This window comes from Sander vitreus, chromosome 12, assembly GCF_031162955.1.
Source record: "Sander vitreus isolate 19-12246 chromosome 12, sanVit1, whole genome shotgun sequence".
NCBI classification, from domain to species: domain Eukaryota; kingdom Metazoa; phylum Chordata; class Actinopteri; order Perciformes; family Percidae; genus Sander; species Sander vitreus.
Window position 1 is genome coordinate 17,042,005 of NC_135866.1, and position 22,649 is coordinate 17,064,653.

General features: G+C 38.5%; 1 protein-coding gene across 2 annotated transcripts; it reads right to left on the reverse strand.

Annotated features, from left to right (window-relative positions):
* Nucleotides 1–10,780: 10,780 nt before the first annotated feature.
* On the reverse strand, nucleotides 10,781–18,073 carry and2 (actinodin2). 2 transcript variants are annotated; one of them, XM_078263983.1, is made up of 6 exons: nucleotides 17,991–18,073; nucleotides 17,369–17,456; nucleotides 15,053–15,097; nucleotides 13,494–13,657; nucleotides 11,912–12,805; nucleotides 10,781–11,686 (listed from the first exon to the last, which is right to left on the reverse strand). In XM_078263983.1, the coding sequence occupies exons 2-6, from the start codon at nucleotides 17,439–17,441 to the stop codon at nucleotides 11,285–11,287; spliced, it is 1,578 nt and encodes a 525-aa protein (XP_078120109.1). In that variant the 5' UTR covers nucleotides 17,442–17,456; nucleotides 17,991–18,073; the 3' UTR covers nucleotides 10,781–11,284. The 2 variants fall into 2 exon arrangements, with proteins under 2 accessions (XP_078120109.1, XP_078120108.1); XM_078263982.1 differs by having other exon boundaries at nucleotides 17,369–17,459; nucleotides 17,991–18,048.
* Nucleotides 18,074–22,649: the final 4,576 nt, after the last annotated feature.

The window sequence follows — 22,649 nt, forward strand, 5'->3', positions numbered from 1 at the left end:
AGGAGGGTTCCATTTTAAGTTGAATCTTGAAAATAATCATTTTCTTGACGGGCAGCTGCCTTCAATCTAAAGCGTGAGAGAGCAGCGAGTGTCATCTCAATTTACGACTTTGTGTACTTTGTCGCCGTTCCCTCGAGACCTGGGTTCTGACCTCAAAACCCCAAAGTAAAATGGAGAGCTTTGTTTGCAAACACATACATAGAATAGTTTAGTGTCATGTCTTTTTAGCAACCTGTCTAACACCAACCAATTTTCTACTTCCATAGGCTACAACTGAAAGGCGTGTTCTCAACAAGCCTGTTAAACAGAAAGTGAATTCCTCTAAGCACGTTTTAACCTTGACATCTGCCAACCATCTGTTTCATTACATCCGCTTCCGAGCTGCAGACTGGTCAGCTCAATTTGCTTCAGAGACAGACCAAATTAAAAGCACATAAACTCCAAGATAAAAAAAAGCCCTACTAGCTTGATAATGATCAGTTCTGCAATTGTCAGGGTATACTCCAAGACGCAGCAGCGCATTGATTTAAAAAAAAAAGAAGTAAATAATAAGTAAACAAGAAAGAAATAGAAAATAAGTGTGTGACAGAAAAGAAAGTGTACAATGGCAGCACAGACTACATTAGGAGAGCTGTCCAGCTGTTTCTCTGTAGCAGATGAAAAGAAGAAAATCAAAGTGGATTATTAAAGGAATAGTTTGACATTTTGGGAAATACTCTTATTTACTTTCTTGCCAAAAGTTAGATGAGAAGATTGATACCACTCTCATGTTTATTTGTTTAATATAAGGCTGCAGCCAGCAGCCTGTTAGCTTAGCATAAAGACTGGAAACAGGGGAACATCTAGCTTGGCTAGGTCCAGTCATTATGCTAAGCTACATTAACTGGCTGCTGATTGTAGCTTCATATTTAAAGTCCTAGTTCGACATTTTGGAAATACTCTTACAGTGTTTGTTAATGTGACTTAAACTAACGTACTTTGTTTTCTGAGAGTAAGATGAGAAGTTCAATATTACTCTCATATATGTCTGTTAAATAAAAGCTCAAGACAGTTAGCTTAGCTTAGCATAAAGACTGAAAATGGGGGAAACAGCTAGCCTGACTCTGTCTGAAGGTAACAAAATCTTACCAGCACCTCTAAAGCTCACTAATCAACATAGAATATCTCTTTTTTTACCAGTACAAAAACCAAAATGTAAAAGTGTCCATTTGGGGTAGTTATGGGTAGTTATTTGCAGGATCTTTCCGTTTTTACACTTTACACAGTTTTTATGCTATAATAACTGGCTGCTGGTTATAGTTTCATATTTAACTGACAAATGTGAGAGAGGTGTGGATCTTCTCATTTCACTCTCGTCAAGAAAGCAAATAAACATATCTCCCAAAATGTCAAACTATTCCTTTAAAGGAGAACTCCGGGCAATTTTTACGTTAATCTTGATTGCTATAAGTATGTGAGTACTGTCGATAGCAAAAAAAAAAACGGGCCGATTTTTGATATGCCCCCAAAACTGCTGTTTTAGCTAAGTGGGAGCTCTCGGCATTAGCTGCAGCAGCTCCATATTGCTAGCACCGATTCGGCTCGTTTTTTTTTGCTATCGACAGTACTCTTATACTTATAGCGATCAAGATTAACGTAAAAATTGCCCGGAGTTCTCCTTTAAGACCCAGACACACTAAACATTGACCAAGAACAATTGTATAGTTTTGTCTTCCAACTGAAATATTTTTGTCTCACTCAAAAATGCATAGTATGTATTATTATATTATTGACAGTATTGGTGTTACATAAAAAAAAAAAAAAGATACATGATGTGGACGTACCTCAGGGGACTCGAAACACTGGGAGTCTATTCTTCTGAGGTTGCTAACGGAGAAATGAAGACGGAAAAATAAGATAGCTTTGCAAGTTATCCTCCATGTTGCCTCTGCCTCTGTTTTCTCTTTCACTCTGCTGCAGAAAACTATTGACTATCAGTAAATGTGTTGTGAACTTCAGGGACATAGGACTACAGTAAGTGAGTCTACTTTCTGCATGTCCTGACCACAATCCTGCAGGGGAAACATGTCATCCCCCTCTTCTCTCTGGCATTTTAAAAATGCGTTTATACAAAAGCAACACCAAAGGCAAACAATATCTTCATATATAGTAGAATCAGCCACGCATGAGATTATGAGAGGTACGTTACTTCCAGTTGAAAGCCCTGAAGATGGTTTCACTATACAAATCTGTTCAGCATAAACGTGGCATGTTTGACAGCAATCTGACAGTATTTGGGTCAAAGAGACATAAAGATTCTGAACTGTGAAGTCTACTACCATCCAACATCAACAACAGCAGAAGAGTAAAAGATGCAGCAACTATAAGAAATTCATACTGACAGGAATATTCTGGGCAGCAGATGCTTTAAAGCAAGTGCTGAGCAGTGTGTGTGTGTGTGTGTGTGTGTGTGTGTGTGTGTGTGTGTGTGTGTGTGTGTGTGTGTGTGTGTGTGTGTGTGTTTGTGTGTGAGAGAGCACTTTTCCATCCATACTATGGTCAATAACATTGAACTCTACGGGGCTCCTCACATGCTTTAAAAATGCTTCATGCACAAAAAGGAAACGGGGAGAAATGTAAATGAACTGCATTTATATAGCGCTTTTCTAGTTTTAACAACTACTTAAAGCATTTTACATAGTACAGGTACCAGTCAGACACTGGTGGCCAAGGCTGCCATATACATTCACACACCAATGGCACAGCATTGGGAGAAATTCGGGGTTCAGTGTCTTGCCCCGGGACACTTCGACTTTGAGGCTTTGACTTTAGATCAAACCACCGACCTTCCGATTGGTAGACGACTTCTCTACCAGCTGAGCCACAGCCACAGCCGCCCTAAAACAAGATTTAAAAATTCACCCCAAAATCTGAGGTTTCCTACAATCCACTTCAAATTATGTCTTTATTGAAAGCCAATAGCCTATATGAGTTTTTAGGTATGTGAATAAAAGATTAATGAAAAGTAAGTAGCATTAAAATGGTTGTAGTAAGTAGGAGATTTCTAAATAATAATGAGGCAGAGAAGCACTTTGACAGCTTCGCTGTCTTTGAACCCAATAAACCCCAGTGTCTACACACTAGTGTGTTATAGTTCCATTAAATGTTTTGAAGAAGCCATCTGATATTTCTCTTTACTTTGTTTTACATTTTAAAAGATTGGTTTGATGTCTTTGTGCTGCTGAGAGAATATTTCCAGCAGAAAAGTCTCACAGGTCTCAGCAGGTCTCCTGATGCTGGAAACATTTCTGACTCGTCTAGCTTCTTGTTTTTGCTTAAAAGTATGTGAATTAAGAGCAACTTTGTGAATTTAGAAGCTGCAGTACATCTACTTTGAAAAAGTTTGACAAAGTCCAAAATAAGCTCTGTGTTGTTGACTGTAACAAGCAGCACATCAAATGCAACAGTAATACACTGCAGAGTCTGTGTTCGCTGTCTGTGGTGAATGACTTCATATTTGCACATTTTATCTGTTGGGATTCTTGTTTAAACTGTGTAAAAACGTAGTCAGTTCTCTAAGTTACATAAAGACAGACAGACTCGTACTGAAGCTTTTCATTTTAAACTTTTGATGAACAGACTTCAGACGGCCTCCGTGTGCTGAATTTAAAATGTGGCGCACAGACTTGGGCAGCGCAACAGTGTGGCACTGGGTGTAATGAAGGAGCTAATTTCAGTTAGCTTCTGTTTTTTTGTTTTTTTTTATCCTCTTTGCCATTCATAGACTGCATGTTTGATTGGAGGTAATGATATTCCCCAGCTCTCTGGAGGTACAGGGTGTTGAGGGTCACTGTCAGCACAAACCTAGCCTCGTGCTGACTCAAGCAGCCGAGTAAACTCCCATAGCGCTTGGGTCTCCCTCGCAACTTCCGAAACCAAGACTTAGCAAGAAGCGGGTTTGTAGCAAAGTCAGCTAAAATCGTTGTCCACAGGGCCTGGAGGACTGCCAGCTGAATAACAGCAATGGTTTTAGTGGGGGGGGTTCTCAGTCTGTACATCTGTCAATTTCCTTCACTCATTCCCTATTTCACTCCCCCTTTCAGTCTCTCTCTAAGTCTCCATCTGTTCATGTGTGCTTGTCGGTATCTACGAGCAAATATCCAACATAAACCTCAGCTTTCTCATTGTTTCCACACCATTTCCTCCTCCCTCCTTATTCATCGTGGTGTGAGTCAACACTGACGAATGACATGCGTCTCCAGGTTTACCCGTGGGTCTGATCTCTCCTGGCAGAGCTGCCGAGCTGCGACAGATTGATAGCAAAGCCTGTCAGGGCAGCTTACTGTTATTCAAGGCTAAATTTCATTTGAAAGACCATGCGCCATGCGGTTAATGAATTAAAGAAGTGGCCAGCCAACATTGATCAGATCAGCTGGCAACCGTCAATATCTTCCTTTTTTATGGCAGTTTATGGGAGGAAAGGTGATCGTTGAGAGATGTAACCGATGGCTGCAGTGGTTTTGCTCACTGTTAAATGACAATCATCTCCAGAGCTAAGAAACATTTTTTTTTAAATAACTCAAAGAGAGACTATATACCTTTTGAGGTTGACACATAAGGTCTGTCTTACTTGTTTCTGAATCTTTCAACCACATCTCGTGGCCTTCCTCAGCAGATTAAAATTGCTCCGTTGTTGTGATAATGATGACTTCTTCGTCAGTTCTGTGTTAAAAAAAGTCAGCTAACTTTTGTTGAAGAGCAACTTTGATAAGCAGGCCCGCTGTCAGGGGATCAAAGGGTACAAATGACCCGGACCAAGGCCCAGGGGGAGCCCATGCAATGGTTGATCCTTAAATTGGATCAAGTACAACAAGTTACTCAATGACAAATATCACTTACAATACAAGTTATGTAAATGTATTGGTCAGATGTGCAGAACACATATATGCCGTATGTGCGATTCCAAGGGGTCCCCAACAACAAAAGCAGATTTTTATAATATTATTCACTATAGTAACACAATGACATAATGTATGACTATTTTGGTCTTGGGTTTCATACACTTTCTGTAATAAAACATCTAAAAGCAAAAATCCTATCAGATGGGAGACCCCGGGACAAAATCTTATCATATCATATTGAGTATGTATGAGTATGTATGCAAAACAGACCATGGAGTGGATGGTTCCATAACACTGGATTTGGAAATGGAACACCAACCATATTATTCTGGGGGGGTCGCGACTCAAAAAGGTTGAGAATCACTGTATTAGAGCTAAGGGTGGGTGGTGCCAGTGGGGCTGGAGTGTGTGTGGATGAAGGGCCCAATTTTTTAAATGTTTTCCCCCTGTCCATAATTCCTTATGGCTGGGGTGTCTAACCTACCTGAGTTTCTATTCATTTTTCAAAATCCTGTTGAAAGCCCGGCCAGACCAGTAGACCAGACCAGACTTATTTTCAGTACTCTTTTAATGCAATTTAAACTCAATTCAATGGATTCACTCTCAAAGACAAAGTAAAAATGTACGGTGCTTTCACTGTTAAACTTTGACACCCAAATTTATGTTGTTGACCTAAACTGTCTTGTCAACATTGAACTTTGAGGTAACGGGTAGTCAAGGAGAGAAAAAGCACTGCCCTTGCAATTGGATAGTGGCCACTATCCAATTTTACATAGGCTACTCCTGCTTCGAGTATAACCTGTTCTACAATTGATACATAGTTTGCAGTTGTGACACAATAATCAAAAGTAAAAATGTGTTTCTTGAATAGACTGTGTTCATTTATTGTCCAGTTTGCGATAGAGCTAGTCAGCTAGCTAGCTGTTTGGGGTAGTAAATATAGTCAGGGATTTTGATCCCAGTCTGGCTACAGTGACATTTGGCAGCTAGCTAGCTTAGCAGGCTATTGTGGCAGTTCTAGCTAGCTAGAGTGTTGATGGTTAGATTGATGTTTTCATTGATGATTCATGTAATTGTAACAGGAAACAACAATTAAAAGAACAATAAGGAAAGCCTAATAATGGGCTAATACATTTTGAAAATACCCATTAGCACACTTGCAAAGTAGCAGCAAAACCCCTTGTGTGTGTTAAACTGAGCAACAGTGTGTGTTATTGCTTATGAATTCAAGTTTTCATTTGTAAGAGGGAAGTTTTCTTCTTTCATCTTTCATATTTAGTCTCATACAAATAAGCCAAACTGCAGATTTAGGATAATCAAAGTTCATATATAGCTAGCAGTCACTTAAAAGTCTGTCATGGTACAGTCAAGGTTGGTACAGTAGCTGAAACAGTTTCTTTTGTTTACCCCACAGAGACCTCTAATCCCTTAATGGCAAACCAAAGCAGCAATGTAATAAACATAAATTCATCTGATGAAACAACAAATATGACTTAACAAAACAGGCTCATACAGCTTGTGGGCAGGATAATTAACTATTTAAATGTCATAGTGCAATCACTCCTACAAAGCTGCAGGCTTTTTTAAAGGCCAAATGTATTAGGGGGAATGTTTGTGCAGGAAAACAGATTTTAGGAACAGAAGCAGCACTGTCCGATCTCTGTGGGGTTTCTCTCCATGTTTGTGGTCTTGCTGTGACTTACCACTGACTTGAAACACAATGAATGTTGATAGGACAACAAGGTGAGAGCTACTGTATAGGTTCAAATGTTCATTAACAGCACTGCAGCAAAAGACCACCATTACTGCAACATAAAATTGTCAATTAAAAACATCATCAGCTTAATATTACCAAAATAAATTGGGAGTTACATAAATTAAGCAAACCAGGCCATTTTTAAGGAGAAGAGAAAAAAAAACATATTGAGCTATTCTAAATGAAGTGAAAACACATCTATATGCAAAAAGTTCATTATATCACTTAATTCAAAAACAAACTAAGAGCTTATAGTACACAGTGCTGACCTTTTCAAATGACTCACTCTCTCTGCCTGTCACACTCACTTTCCTCACACACAACTTTTAGTCTCCCACTCTGCTGATCATTTGCATTTTCCACCATCTCTGTGAAATAGCTAAAATAATACCACAGTGAGCAGAGACCGGTCCACAAAACATAATTATCATTTGTAGCAGGTCCCTACAAATTGCTAGTGCAAGCCCCTGTCAATGTATGACTTTAGTCTTTACCTTTACCTTTTTACTGTAATGCCTCACTCAAATAAAACGCACTAAGGACAGAGCAAAGAAAATGAAATCCCAGTCTTCATATTTCCAGTCTACTGGTAACTGGAACTACAAAAGCCACCAACCCCAAATATAGCAAACTATGATCGCTTTGACTTCATTTCTGTACTACTGAGAATTTCCCAGTGAGTTATTAATACATGTTGTGTCCAATAGTTTTGTCAGTCATGGTATATAAAGAACGGATTCAGCATATAATTGATTGCTCACACAGAGGACAAACTCTATGCTTGTTTATGACAAGAAAAACCTGTGGTGGAGCCCTTTTTTTAACCCAAAAAGCATGAAGGTCTGTTGATATAAATGTTCTGATGTAAATAATTCAGCTAAAAGATTGGTGCATTTGGTTAAAGTCATACTGGAATATGTGTTTTGGGGAATTAAAATCTGAAAGCATCAAGAGCTGTCTATCTATCTATCTATCTATCTATCTATCTATCTATCTATCTATCTATCTATCTATCTATCTATCTATTATCACAAACAGAAGCGGCAGGAAAAGGTTTTTCACGGCAGATAAATTCATCAGTTATTTAGTAATTAAACGTGATAAAGCCAGTAGACTTAATGCGTTCCACTGAGAGAAGCTGAAAGGCGCTTATCTTGATATCATAATGTTTAAAATCCACAGCAATTATTCTTCACGGAGGCGTGAAATTGATTCCAAACATTTTCTCTTTCTACTCCTCACACTGTTTGATCTCTGCTCCCCAAGACGACCTTCAATGAAATTTAATTTTGAACGACAGTTTATGCAGTTTTTACAACAGCTTACCCAAAGATATCACATTTTCATCTTTGATAAATTGTACTGCATCGCTTGGATTAAAAACATGTTTTAACTTGCATCGGAGAGGAGGTAAGTCTATAACAGATTTTGGATTGATGGCTTAATAAAGTTTTATCAATTCATGTTTTGTGCGTTTTCCATGCTATCAACTGTCTAGCTTTTATTACAGTAAAACAGCACTGATGATCAGACATTGATGGAGCTTAATTTACCTAGTTGTGACATAGGTGCAGACAGATGAAGCCAACACCTGCATTACTCTAACTGAAGCGCTGACAGCCTCAGTGTTTGTAGCTCTGGGAGATCAGCGCTACCTGCTGGAGGCTGCATGTAAATATGAAGTAAAGTGGAAACATCTCTGCAATGATGTACTTTCAAAAAGGAGTTTTACTTGGTTAAAGAAATATATTTATTGGGTTGAGGCAACTTAAAAATGTGAGACTTTATTGGAAAGTTTCCTTTAAAGTAAAAGTTGAATATGTTCTGAAATTATGGCTTTGTTTTATTTGCTTCAGGATAAAGCAGTAATGGAGGGAGTATATTTTACAAAATAGCAGAAAACCACAGTGTAGAAATATTCTGTTAAAAGTACTCAGTAAAAGTCCTGCATTCAAAATTTTACTAAAGTAAAAGTACAACAACATTAGCATCAAAGTTGAACTAAAGTATCAAAAGTAGTTATTATGCAAAGTGATGTATTGGATTTTAATTACTGATGTATTAATGTGTACATCCAAGGTGGAGCTAACTTTAAAGGTATAGTAAGCAATGTTAATTCACTACACTCCAATTTAGCAAATATCTCCTCACGGTCACCTAGCTCTCTATTTTCTGTGTGGGCTGAAGGCGTTTGTGAGGGGTGGTGAGGGAGGTGAGGCGTTTCAACCAAACACTGCAGAAACCTCCGTTGTCATTTTGGACAAGTGAGTAATAACGTTAGCTTCACTGTTTCACTGTTTACTGTTTTCAACAGGTCAGTTTAACCCCATCTGTTTGCTATTGTTTGTGATGGCTGCTCCCAACTGGCTGGCTTGACAGCAGTAGCAACAGTTTGCAAATCCACAACCTGACGTGGGCTAACATCGACTCTGCCATATATCGTTTAGTCAGCAGACACTAACAGAAGTATCGCCAGACAATGCACGTCCATGTATCTGGGGGGCGGAGATTCCCAGCTATTTTTTGATTATATTTTCTATTTGCAAAACTTGTAACTAAAGTGGAAGTACAAATACCCTTAAAATTGTAGGCTACTTAGCATTGCCCAAAAGGCAAATTAAAACACATTGAAGGACTCAAGTCAGAAAGTGGTATAAACCTCCTGTGCTTCATTTATGCTAAATGTCAGTGTAAAATGCAGAATACAGCTGATAATCCTGACTTAACTTGAATGAAACGTGTCTTGCTTCAGGCACTTTTAACTCAAGTACAAAAGCAGAATTGGCACAAGTCCAAACTTTACAGGACAGCAGCTGCAATTAGGAACATACTTGGGCTTTTTTGACTGCATGTTGTGTTCAGGTAGTCATTACTGGGCCCAGCTCTGTGTTGTCTGCCTTTAAAACTGTCAGAAGCAGCAGCAGTTTGTCTCCTTGAGGCGACTGCTGTGTGTTGGAGCTGCTGAAAAATTGGTTATTGAAAAGAAGACTGCAGTCCTTGTAGCCTTTGGCTGCAGTTAATTTCTAAAATACAACGTTTTAGCTTTGGGAGAGAAAATACCACAGCTCATCATTTAGTTTTTCTTGAATAAAGGTCGTTGGAAAAAATATGTTAATTTATCAACGAAAGACTGAATTTGTGAATGCATTTTTGTCAGCTGGTAAACTAAGACAAATGACAAAACTACATGAGGCACACAGTGACATACATACAGTCACATTAGCAGGACTCACCTCCAATATGGGGACAACAATCTGGATTACATTTATTTTAGGGATAACACTTGCTTTTAATTAAGGATAGCAAAGTCAGGCGACAACACTGTTCAGGATTATTTCATCATGTTGTTCGAGTGTGTGCTTGTTTCTGAATTTCTCTTCTTACTATTAATATTTTAGACAAGTGTGTACTGGAAAATTGTTTCTGGAAACACAAGTTGCTGTTTAGTTTTTAGCCATGCTAGCAGCCCCGGTATTTGGTTTATGACCAAATACCTGCAAAACTGACGACATTACTATCAGCCTCAGCTGTACTTTGTATTTAGTGCGAATTAGCAAATGTTAGCATGCTAACATGCTGAACTAAAATGTTGAACATTGTTAGCATCAACATATTAGCATTGCCATTATTAGCATGTTAGCATGCTAACATTAGAAAGTATATTAAAGCACCGCCGTGCCTAATTAAAGCCTCACAGAGCAGTGCGCATATCTGTAGTGTGTTATTCTTGCAGTGTGATGTACTATCATTCAAAATATATATTTTGTAGATTATGTGTGAATATAAAATGTGCAGATGTAGCAGCAATGGGCTATTTTTAAAATGTTGGGACATAAACTGGTGCCAGCTGGCACAGTGAGGCTCAACTACATTCTGCATGTTGAAACATCTGTAGACTGATGTGATGAAATGCTGTGTGCAGAGCAGGCTCCCTCTAAAAAATAATAAAGTGTATTCTATTCTATTCTATAAAATGGTGAAAAACATTCAGAATATTTGTTGGATACTTAAGCAGTGGTGTTTTGCTGCTATCATCTTGAGGTGTTATACTTTTATCTGTAATCTGCTTGTGACCTCAGTGTGCGGATAATTCAGACATAATAGGATAATTAAACCTCCAGAAAGACATTTTTAAAATCTTTTTTATTTAGAACTTTATTAAAACTAAACAGATGAAGCATTATGAGTTCAGAGTTACAAAAAAATGTGGAAAACAACATTAAATAGGGTAACTCAAATGGAAACAGAGAATGTACAACAGAGAGAAATTCTTACCCGCTAACAGAAATTCAAACTACCCCTTATCTGTCTACACATCTATACATACGACTCTTTTCTACAAACATACACACATGAAGTATTTAATACACACGTTTAACATGTTCTATGTTGCTCGGCCCTCTTCAGTTGTTCCACATTTGTAAAAACAGACCAAAACTAGGATACCTTCAGATTTTCTGGGGAAATCAGATTCACTATTTAACAGCTGCAATATTTTCTGATTGATTTTATAGTTTTGTATGGACTTGATGATATTGTGAAAGCTTGTGGTCCATGAAGTCCATAACGATTAGGGACTACAGAGTGAGTTTCAATTCTGCTAGGTAGATTATCTAGTAGGTGTTGATTCTGTTGTTATTTCTGAAATCTACTTGTGCTGGCTCATGACGCCCCTGAGGAAGTCTTCAAAGCGTTGGACAGCAACCTCCTTGGCGGGCTCATCAGCAGCTTTATCCTCAGCAGCTGCGGGCTCGTCAGCAACAGCGGCAGGCTTAGGGCGACGCAGGCGGCAGTTGTAGTCGTACTCAGGGTCACAGTCTGGGTTGGGCAGGATTATGCCATCCTTGTCTGGCTTTGGGGCCTCGACGCCGGAGGTTGAAGCAAACTTTCCGCAGTTGGGGTCGAACGGATGGCAGAAGGGCTTGGCTGGAGCCTTGATGTCGGCTTTGGCCTCGGGGCCAGACTTCACCGGGGTGCAGTCTTTGTCATAGTGCACATAGCAGCCGTAGCCCTCTTTGGTCTTGCCATGGATGCCAAGCTTGTAGCGGACCTGGTTGATTGATCGATTTGTGTTTTTGGTTCAAAACAGATGCAAAGCAGATCATAGATAGCAAGTAAAAGCATTATGCAACACCCATTTCTTTTAACTACATCATTTAATAAACCAAATGAAAAGGAATATACAGTTAATTGAACCACTCAACAAGCAAGATTACACTAGATTAGTCAAAACATTTAACTATTCTATCCGAGTAGCAGGACTTCAAATTCAGACCTGGTGTTGGGGGATCTGCGGGGCGGGCCTGCGCAGGGCAGCGGCGGCTGCCAGTATGCAGAATGGGTCATGGCGAGGGTCACAGGCCAGAGGAGCAGCAGGAGGTGCGGGCTCATCATTGGGTGCATACTCCAGTACGGGCTTGGTGAGGCCGGACAGCTTGGTGGCGGTCAGGGGGTTGCAGCCACCGTCAAAGAGAGGGTTGCAGTGTTGCTCTTTAGGGGACCTCTCTGCAGCGAGGGGAGCAGAAGCAGCAGCGTTGGTCACACACAGAGGATCGACTGCTGGGTCACAGCTGGGGTAGAGCAGGTGGTAGAAGCCAGTGGGGGCTTTGTGGACCAGAGGGGGCATGCAGTAGGGGTCCTTGGGGTCACATTTGAGGGCGGCGTAGGATGGGGCTGGGCCAGGTGCTGGGCGGTAGCCATAAGCTGCCCTCAGGTGATACTGCAGACACTCCACATCTTCAGAGTTGCAGATCCTTAGCAGCTCAGACCTCTGCTCAGCGCTCAGGAAGGGCTCCAAGACAGGTGCGTAGTAGTAGAAGCCAGTGGGGCTCTTCAGGGGCATGGGCAACATGGGGGTGAGGATGGGGGCTGGCACCTTGGCCGGAGCTGGCTCAGGCTGTGGGGCAGCTTTGGGGACGAGGGGGAAGAGGCAGTAGGGGTCGAGGTAAGGATTGCACATTCTGACGGCAGCAGACTTGATGGGGGCGGGCATCACCAGTGCAGCCTTTGGCTTGCTGGTGAACTCAGAGATGCACTCTGGATCATCGGAATCAGCACAAGACTTGTAAATTTCACTGAGGTGCTTGAGGTAGTGGTTGAAAGTTGGGCTCTCCTCTGACCTGTGCTTGTTCTGCAGGTAGGCCATATACAGACGATCCAGATCCTCAACCTGAAATATTGGGCGGAAAGGGGACAACATTAATAAATCTTCTCTGATTCCATATGATTTACATGCCATAGAGATTAAAACTAAACTAAAAAAAAATCATTTGAACAAAGCCCTTGATAGATGAACACTTTCACACGTCCTTGGTTCTTTTTCAGCTCACTGTCTTGTTACTCATCCATACTGTACAGCTTGACTCTTGTTAAACCACAGAGCTTGCATGCATGAGAAGAATACATGTCAGAATACATGCTAGAACATGACTTACATTGAAGAGTAACTTAGTATAATAATTAAATTGTATTTATAGTGTCGTCTCGCAACTCTTATAGATAAAAATAGAGTAGGTCTACGCTTTATAATTTACAGCATTTGGTGCAACAGTGGCGAGGAAAAACTTCCTTTTAAGAGACAGAAACCTCAGAACAGAACCTGACTCTTGGTGGGCGGCCATCTGACGCTGCTTAGAGGGCATATCAATATTTTTATATAATCTTGGTCAAAAGCTGTTTAAATCAGTCTTTCTTTAAATATATATATATATATATATATATATATATATATATATATATATATATATATATATATACATATGTGTGTGTGTATATATAAAAAGCAAACTGTTTATAAGGAAAAAGCACTGTTTCATAATTAATAACTAAATAATTAATGTCAGACAAACTCCACTCACTCCCTCCTGGTTGTGGCTATCCATGAAGTACTTGTACCATCCCCAAAAGTCCGGCAGGCGTTTGAACTGGGGCACAGCCAAGACGGGGGCATTCCTTCTGTTGCGAACCACCGTCTTCAGGCTCTCCATGGCCTCAGCGTTCACGTCATCAGACACTGCAGCCACTAAAGGGGAGACAAGGGGGAGAGAGTGGACTAAATTAGGTGTGCTGAAGCCAGAATTACAAATGATGTAGTAAGATAAAATAGATACTGTATTTTTATGTCCTCAGACTCACAATGATCTATTTTCACTATTTACTATTTACAGGCACACACAAAAGTCTTAACTTATGTTACATACTTTAATTTATATGCATTGTATTGTATGGACAAGTATATGTACATGTATATGTTTGTATTGTGATATTTAAGTCAATAAAATAACCAGCTTACAGTGAAAATGAACTGTGTTAAAATACACACATGAGTAGCAACATCATATAATTATACTTAAAAATGAATATCAAAATAAATACTTAAAAATGAAATTAATAAAAGAGTAGTTCAACATTTAAAAAAAAACCCGCATATTTGCTTTCTTGCCTGGAGTTAGATGAGAAGATTGAAACCACTCTCTTGTCTGTACACTACATGGTTAGCTGGTTAGCTTAGCTTAGCATAAAGATTGGATATGGGGGAAACAGCTAGCCTGTCTCCAGTCTTTATGCTAAGCTAAGGTAATTTGCTGCTGGCTCCAGCTACATATTTACTTTAGAAAGTGTATATAGTTATAACTACTCCTTTAAGATGTAAAAGATTTATGAGCTAAGCTTGTTTGTGTTTCGTTAAATATGTGTTTAGAGATGTTGTGTTGTAGTTTTTGTTCTGATCTGTTCATAACCGAATGGACTTTGTTTGTGGATAAGATGTACAAGATGTTCCTTGATATTTGAATTGAATAGATGGACTATCATATTGTTTGTTTGATGCTCCTGTTATTTTACCTCCCCAGGAACAACTTAGAATCTACATAAAGCAACCCAATACAACAACATCACAAACTGTACCCTCTCTGAAAACTATAACTACTATTCTCTGAGACACTGCCAACTAAAACTGAACACCATAACATTCACAAAGGTACTTGATGAAAGGGTTATTTGATTGGATTAGCGCTGCGACTAGCAATTATTAAATTAAATTAATTAGTTAATTGCTTGGTCTATTTTAAATGTCAGTATAAAGTAAATAGTAAAAATGTCCATTCCAGACTCTCAGATGCCAAAGATAACTTCTTTAAAATGCTTGTTTTGTACAAACAACAATTCTTAACCCCAGAATACTCACTTTTGTATCGTATATGGCAAATAGAAGCAAGAAATCCTCACATTTGAGAGGCTGGAAGCAGCTAATTTGGGCCATTTCCCCATGAAAACTTATTTAAAATGATTAATCGATTATGAAAATTGTGGCCAACTTATTTTCTGTTAAATTTTTTATGTCCACTTCCCAATTAATTTGTGACTTCAGTGACTATAACAGGCAACGTGTCCCACATGCCACGCCACAGGTCCTTACCTTCCCCCTCCCTGTACTTCTCCACTGGAACAGCCCCCAGAAACTCTGTAAAACACAAGCAACAGCCACATTAGCAGCAGTAGGGATGTTAGCTGACTGGGACCAGATGTTGAGCTTTCCCTAAACATCAGGAAAACGCTGACTTGCTAGTAAGCCCCTGGGTGAAACACGGCAGGTGCTGGGGCTCTGGCGCCCTGACACAGGCAGCATCCTACAGATTAAACAGCCCCTCCTCCTCCTGCAGACCCCCACCTTGCCCCATGCACGCTCTATTAGGCTTTGAGCCAGACTGGTGGAGCTTGTGCAACTAATGGGGGCCTCCTTAAAGTTAACCTGTAAAACTACAAAGAGTGGGCCCTCACACAAACCAATTTTCAATACACTGTAAAAGTGGAAGGTGGGGGGGGACTTGTACGTTTACATTCCTGTTTCCACATGTGGAGTGTCTTCTGTTCCACCGGTTGTTTCCTTCAGAAGTTAACGACTACGAGAAAATAAGCCAAGTTAGTCAGCTGATTATAGCAGAAACTTACAGTCCTTCTTTATTCTTTATTAATGCGGAAAATATCCCAGAGGAGCAGGGATACATGTCTTTTTATGACTTTATGATTGAAGATGTACAGGCTGCCTTTCACACCAACACTGCTTTTGATTTTAATATTGAAGAGATGAGGGTAATGTGTAATTCTGTGCCATAGATTAATGTGCCAGTGCTCAGGGACGTGAACAGGATTTTAGAAATATCGAGGTCATAAGCCCAAAGTGAGGAAGAAGGACTCAGTAATTTTACTTATGTAAAAGTAGCAATACAGTGGTGTAAAAGTACTACATTACAAGTTAAAGTATTGTATTGAAAATCTTTCTTAAATAAAAGTATATAGTGTTATCAGTAGAACATACTTAACGAATCAAAAGTAAAAGTAATTTTTATGCAGACAAACAACACATGGGATATATATTTTTGTACAATGTCTTATATATTGTTCCTGATGCGTTAATGTCAAAGTAGCATTTTATTGTTGTAGTTGGTCAAAGTGGAGCTTTCTTTAACTAGATTATACTGTTTAACTATTGGGTAATTTATGTGTGTGTCATATTTTATAAACTTATTATATGTTTTCTATTTGAAATCTCACTCAGCAGAGCAACTATATCAGATAAATGTAGTGGAGTAAGAAGTACCACGAGTCACATAATATGGAAGCACTAAAGTGGAGTACAAGTGCCTCAATTTTGTATTACTTGAGGAAATGTACTTGGTTACACACACATTCAACATATGCCTCGCCCAAAGGAAGGAAGATGATTAAATAGATTAGAAAGAAAATAAAAATAGTTACACAAAATAACATTTATGTAAAATACTGAGTACTTTTACCTCCTTAGGCCTCTAAAAATCCTTCAAATGAAACAATCTGAGAAGGAAACATCACGCTTTGGACTGTGAAATGAAAAACATAACCTGTGATAAGGGGTTGCAGTAGACACTAAAACCAGAGAGGTTTGGAACCACTGATCTAAATGGTGTTTCAAAGTTGCCTCACTGCCACAAATATTATTATTGTGGAGAAACTCTAAATGCAACAAACTTAATTGTTAATTCATTTTATTGTCTGCCTAAAAACTGTAAATTTGAAAGATACTTGTTGTAAAATTTCAGAATTAAAAAACCATCCAAGTATCATTGTACAGTGAGGTCAGTTTAATTCCCCAAAAGACCTCAGTATCTTCAGTGATGTGACTACATCCTTGCATGCAGTTATAAATGTTAAGAGAAACAACTACCATTTCATTAGAGTACATTTCCATCTGTCTGCTAACTAAATCTTTAGATCAGGGATCTTCAACAGGGGGTCCAGGACCCCTAGGGGGTCCTCAGAGTCAGTGTAGGGGGCCTCCAAATTATTGTTAATTTTTGAAATTTTTTTCAAAAATTGAAAAGTCTTAACATGAATCCTACATATTATTAGCAAATATAAAACCCCACTGATGATAGGCTTACTGGCCTACAGGTAAGGTAGTCACTAAGATAGCATCCACAAATACAGTTCATCCTAAGGATTCACCGTGCTACATGTATGTTTTAAGTATTCTATGCAAAAAGGTATGTATAAAGGCTTTAGGCCACCCTACACATTATTGTATGTTTAATATGTAACTTCATTTTATACAATATATGTAGTAGGGGGTCCCTTATCCGTCCCTCTCTCTTAAGGGGTCCTTGGCATAAAAATTGTTGAAGACCCCTGCTTTAGATTATCAGAGAAAGTCATAGATGTATTTTAAATCAGTTAAAATGTGTAAATCAAGTCTCACCTGGTAGTAAAACAATAGCTAACAGGAATCCTGTGTGGATCAGGGAAGTCAATGGTCGTCCAACACGTGACATTTTCTGTTTTATGTCCTTCTTGAGGTAAAAAGACAGAAACAATATTCACTGATAATGTTGTGACAGTATTGTGTTTTTTAAGATACTTAATAAAGAATGAGCCTCTGGCATGATACTGTAATATTACAATGCAACTAGACTTGGATTGATTTCTGTGTCTTGTGTTAGATATTGAAATGAGAAGACGAAGCACTCTGAAAGCTTTAATGTAACTGGCTGATGCCAAGACAATAGAGAGGATTGGGGGCATGCTGTAATAAAGCTTTTTCGGGGATTACTGAGCAAAATAAGACTTTAGTTATGAATATTAGAATATCAAATAAAGCGACTCAACTGAACAATTAAACAGCCAAGAGCTTGAAATGTTTTTTGTATCTGTTAATTACAGCCACTGTGCTCAAAAAGGGAGATTGTCTTCTACAGTTTCACACATTTGAGGACTTTCTCATTTTTCATCCAATGACAGTGAAGTTGCAGACAGTTACTGTGGCTCAATAAACTACAAATAGATATATTTTAGCAACATGCATCATTTGCATCAGTCCTTACCTGCAAAAATGCTGAAGTTTTGGCCTCTGGATCCAGCGCCTCTCTGGATCGAGCTTCTTGGGGGGGGGCTTGCTGTACTGTATCTGAGCTGTTTAAAACCTTTACCTATGGGACAGACAGACAGGGAAACATTTTAAAGGAGCCCCCTTGATCATTAAAAACAAAAAGGCATGTCATACGGCTCCAGCATGCTGGTAGGCGCTCCAGGATTGGCTCCTGCGCTGCCATCCGTCCAACCAATAGGGGTCCTGTAATTAGGAGCAGTAAGAAGCACAACTGCTTTCAGTGGAGCAACATTAACAAGGTGCCATTTAGCGCTGAGTTTCTTTCCTCACAGGTTTGGAATTTGGGGTCAACATGCAAGGTGACATTGTATCTAAGCCACTAGATGATTATGAGATTCTAAATTTATATAGAGTACAGCTCAGTGGGCGCGAACCTAAAAACTGTAAGCTGTTAAATCCAAACAGCTTGAAGCGTCTGTTACAGGAGAACAGATAAAGACGTGCGTGTGGCTATCACAGAGGTAGTGCTGATAAAACTTTCAGTGGAAACAGTAGAGCAAGATGTAGTCCTGATGATACACAAGAAGAAAAAAGATACATCAAACGGTAAATAACAAGAAGTACATAACAATAACCTCCTCTACTCAGTCAGATAAACATCTTGTTTTTGTTCGTTCTTCATCTCCATGAGAACAATCTCTCTGTAAAAGTTGATTGCAAAGAATTAAAATAAAAAACTATTTCTGAAATAACTACTGTATTGCATCAGTATAGTGAGAAATATTGTCCAGGATGACAGGTACGTGACTCATTTAATTTCAGTGGTGAAATGCTACATCCAAGCAGAAGTTGCACCAGTCTTTCTGTTCCAAACTTGATGCTGGCTTGAATACAGTTACTCAGCTGTTTTATTTAGGAGCTAATGAGTTATATTGGAGGGGGGAAAATGCACTACAAGTGTTTTTTTTTTATTTTCATTGGCCAGACCAATAGACCTACATTTTAAAAAGATAGTTTCACGTTTTCAAACATATAGCCGTGTCAGTGCAAAAACAAGCATTCAGTCCCAAAAACGTTGCTTTTCTTGCACATACATGTTTTTTATTTAACAACATGGAGGAAGCTGGAGTCGTTAGCAGAGGTAGGCCACTAATGAAGCTGCTGCTGCTGCAGCTGCATGTGCAGAGGCACTAGGACCAGCATGCCAACACTACTGTTTGTTTTGTACAGGCTCCTGATGTTAGGATTGTGCCACGTAGCCTGTACAGCCTCCAGCCTGTGTCAGTAGAATATATATGGGAGCTATGGAAACTAGAAAACATTAGCTGAACAATGTGAAACAACCCAACAGGCAGTCTTTGAAGAAAAAACATACACTTACAAACTTTCAGCAAACACATTTCAACCATTTATCAATAACTTTTAGCTAACGTTAACTATTTCAAACATTATCCATAACCTTTGGCTAATGTATTTCAACCATTTATTCATGTCTTTTAGCTTACATATTTCAACCATTTATCATAACTTTAAGCTAACCTATTTAAACCATTTATTCAGAACTTTTAGCTAATGTTAACTAAAGAAACCTGAACTTTTAGCTAACATATATAAACCATTTATCATAACACCATTTATCCTTACTTTTATATAACTCTTTTAACCATTTATCCATTACTTTAGCTGACTATTTCAACTGTTTATTCATTGCTTTAAGCTATTTCATTATTTATCCATTACCTTTATCTGCCATTACAACTGTTTAATCCTAATTTTAACTATCTATTTCAACCCTTACCTATATATATATATATATGTTTCAAATTAGTTGAGCCTTTGAGCATACCTCCTGGGAATCACTGAAATAGTAGGCTATACAGTAATGGGCCTATATGTATACAGTAAATGGCAGAGCAGCTTCAGCTAAAGTTAGATATCAACATATTTTGAGTCCTATTGTCTATATTAAATTAATAACAAAACTAAATCAAAGTATTCCACCTTAAGCATCATCTTCCACTCATTTCCTAAATGCTGTCTTTTTACTGCCGTACAGTGTGTCCCCTAAGACTGTGTCCCTCTCTCTTGCATGACTGATGATGCCTCAGCCTTGGCTATGATCCCTGCAATTTACACATTTCAAAATAACTGGGGCTGTCACAGAAGGAGACAAAGGATTGTATTCTTCAGCTTAAAGCAGAACAGCCATCAGGAGAAATGTCTGTCTCTTTATGTGCATGGAAAATTCACAACTTAACAAAAATTCAGGCTAAAAAACCCATAAAGCACCTCATACCACTTGTGAAAGAAAAGCTCATTAAAAACACAGACCCTTGCAAAAAATGACGATGTCGGTCAAATGCTTTTATGTTAGCACCTTAGTTTGGTTCAAGTTACATGTCACGTACAAAGAAATCTGCAAGGGATCATTCTGTGATTATTAACAATTAAAAGGTGTGTGTTAAAAGAGGAATAAATATTTGATTGAACAAGAAAAGAATATTTTGCAATAACGTTTAAACATATTGTATTGGTATTTCCAATGTAAGAAAGAAAGACAAAATACTGTAATGCATGCTGTGACAGATGTTCCGTTTAATGTAATGGCTCAGAGCTATCACTGCTTAAATCAAATAAAGTTCATGTAGTAGTTTCAAAATCTCAGAGATTTCAGGTTTCACATTCAATGTCATTAGACCAGTGTTTCAATGCATTCACAGACTGAAGACTTACAGTAGATCTGGGGTTTGTGGCTTTGAGTGAATGTTGACGTTCACAAATATTGACTCGATTGTCAAAATAACAGAACATTTTCCTTTGTTTGTCATTTTTGTTGCCCTATTGTGTGTATTAGCCTCAGCTGTACTTTGTGGCTAGCGCTAATTAGCGAATGTTAGCATGTTAATGCTAAATTGAGATCGTGAACATGGTAAACATTATATCACGTCATCATTGTCATTGGGAGCACGCTAGCATGCAAAGTTAACGTTTAGCTCAAAGCACGCTTTGCTTGAGAACACTAGCACTACACTAGCATGACTATAGACTCTTAGTCTTGATAATGTAATATAAATTATATAAATTATAACAATCCTGTCTAATCTCTACATTGTCCTGCACACCCAGAATTTGGGATTTTTAATAACTCATCTTCTTAAAGCGCTCCACAATTGGCATTTCATTCTGCAGAGAGTAGTTTATTATTTCTGTTCTTTTACAGATTGAAAGTAATATTGTGGACAGGCTAATCATAGTCTCGCTTTGCCAGAGCTATCTCCTGTTCATGACTTTCTAAAGCAATTGTAATAAAGTTGATTATTTCCTGCCATTTAACGTTAATTGGCTCTGATCGTTGAGCCTGTATGTCATTTCACAAATTCCCATCAGATAGTACTTTGTGTGTACTGCTGGTAAATGCGCATCAAGAGCTTTTGAGTGTTATTAAAACCATTGTCTTGCACGTAACTGTTGGAAATTTCTGTGCTGACAGCACAGTTCTCCGTTGTGCTGATTCTGTACAGCGAGCTGTTAAAAACCTGCAGTTTGCATTTTGTGCTCTTCAGAAGCCTCTTATCAGTCTCCAACTTGTGCTGAATAATAATAAAAACCCAATATGCTACTGCTCAAAACAAGAAATATTATTGACCTTCAGATCAAAATTCTCTGATGATATTGAGGAGTCTCTTATTATACAGTAAACACTTTTCGGAAATGATCAAATCTATATGATATCTTACCGACAAAATGAAAATTAAAAAGCTTTATGCTGCAATGCAGAAACTACAGTTGGCTGGTCTCTTACATGTTCTGTACACAACTTTTTTTAAAGCAGTCTTTCTTTTTGACAGCGGTGATGTAATCCATAGGCGGATAGCTTACATTTTATTGCAAAAACTGTCCTTGCTCTTTCATATTGGTGGTAAGTATTGGTTTATGTTTATAAAGCTCTTCTCCTTAAGTTACCATGTCTTATTTTTTTATTGGCTGCAGTATTGGAGTTGATAACACTCTGGCTGATCCTTGAGGTTTCTCGGATTTACTTTTAAGTTCTACACTTCATATAGCTAAAACAAAACAGAACAATTTTAAAATCTTATAACTGACCTTTATCTTTATCTTACAGACATTTTTCACGGCAGACATGTTGACATGTCATAGTAGGAAAAGCACAGGTGTATTCAAAACCATTAATGATGGCTGCATTCCACTTAGGAGAGGTCCTGGTATTGTGCATGCTGACTCACTGAAACAGCTTACTGGGACACTTGATGGAATTGAGCCATCGTTAAGGTTATCAATTTCAGCTCTGCTTTTCCTACTATGAAAAGTCAAAATGTCTGCCGTGAAAAAGGTCCCTACCCTGATCAATTATCAACTTGATAAAGGTTCAAAGTTCATTCTTGACCTGGGAGCGGTAGTTTATTAAACATTGGCACTTTTCCTGGGTTTTCAATAAAGGCCCTGGCTGTTTTCATTATCCATTATCTGTCAGTTATGTCTTCAGATGTTTTTCTTTGTCCAACCACCAGTGCACAACCCAAAGATGTGTTTCTGGTTAAATAAGGTAAAGCTAAGCAGCAAATATTCACATTTGAGAAGCTGGAAGTAGTGTTTGGTATTTTTATATGAAAAAATACAAACGATTAATCGACTG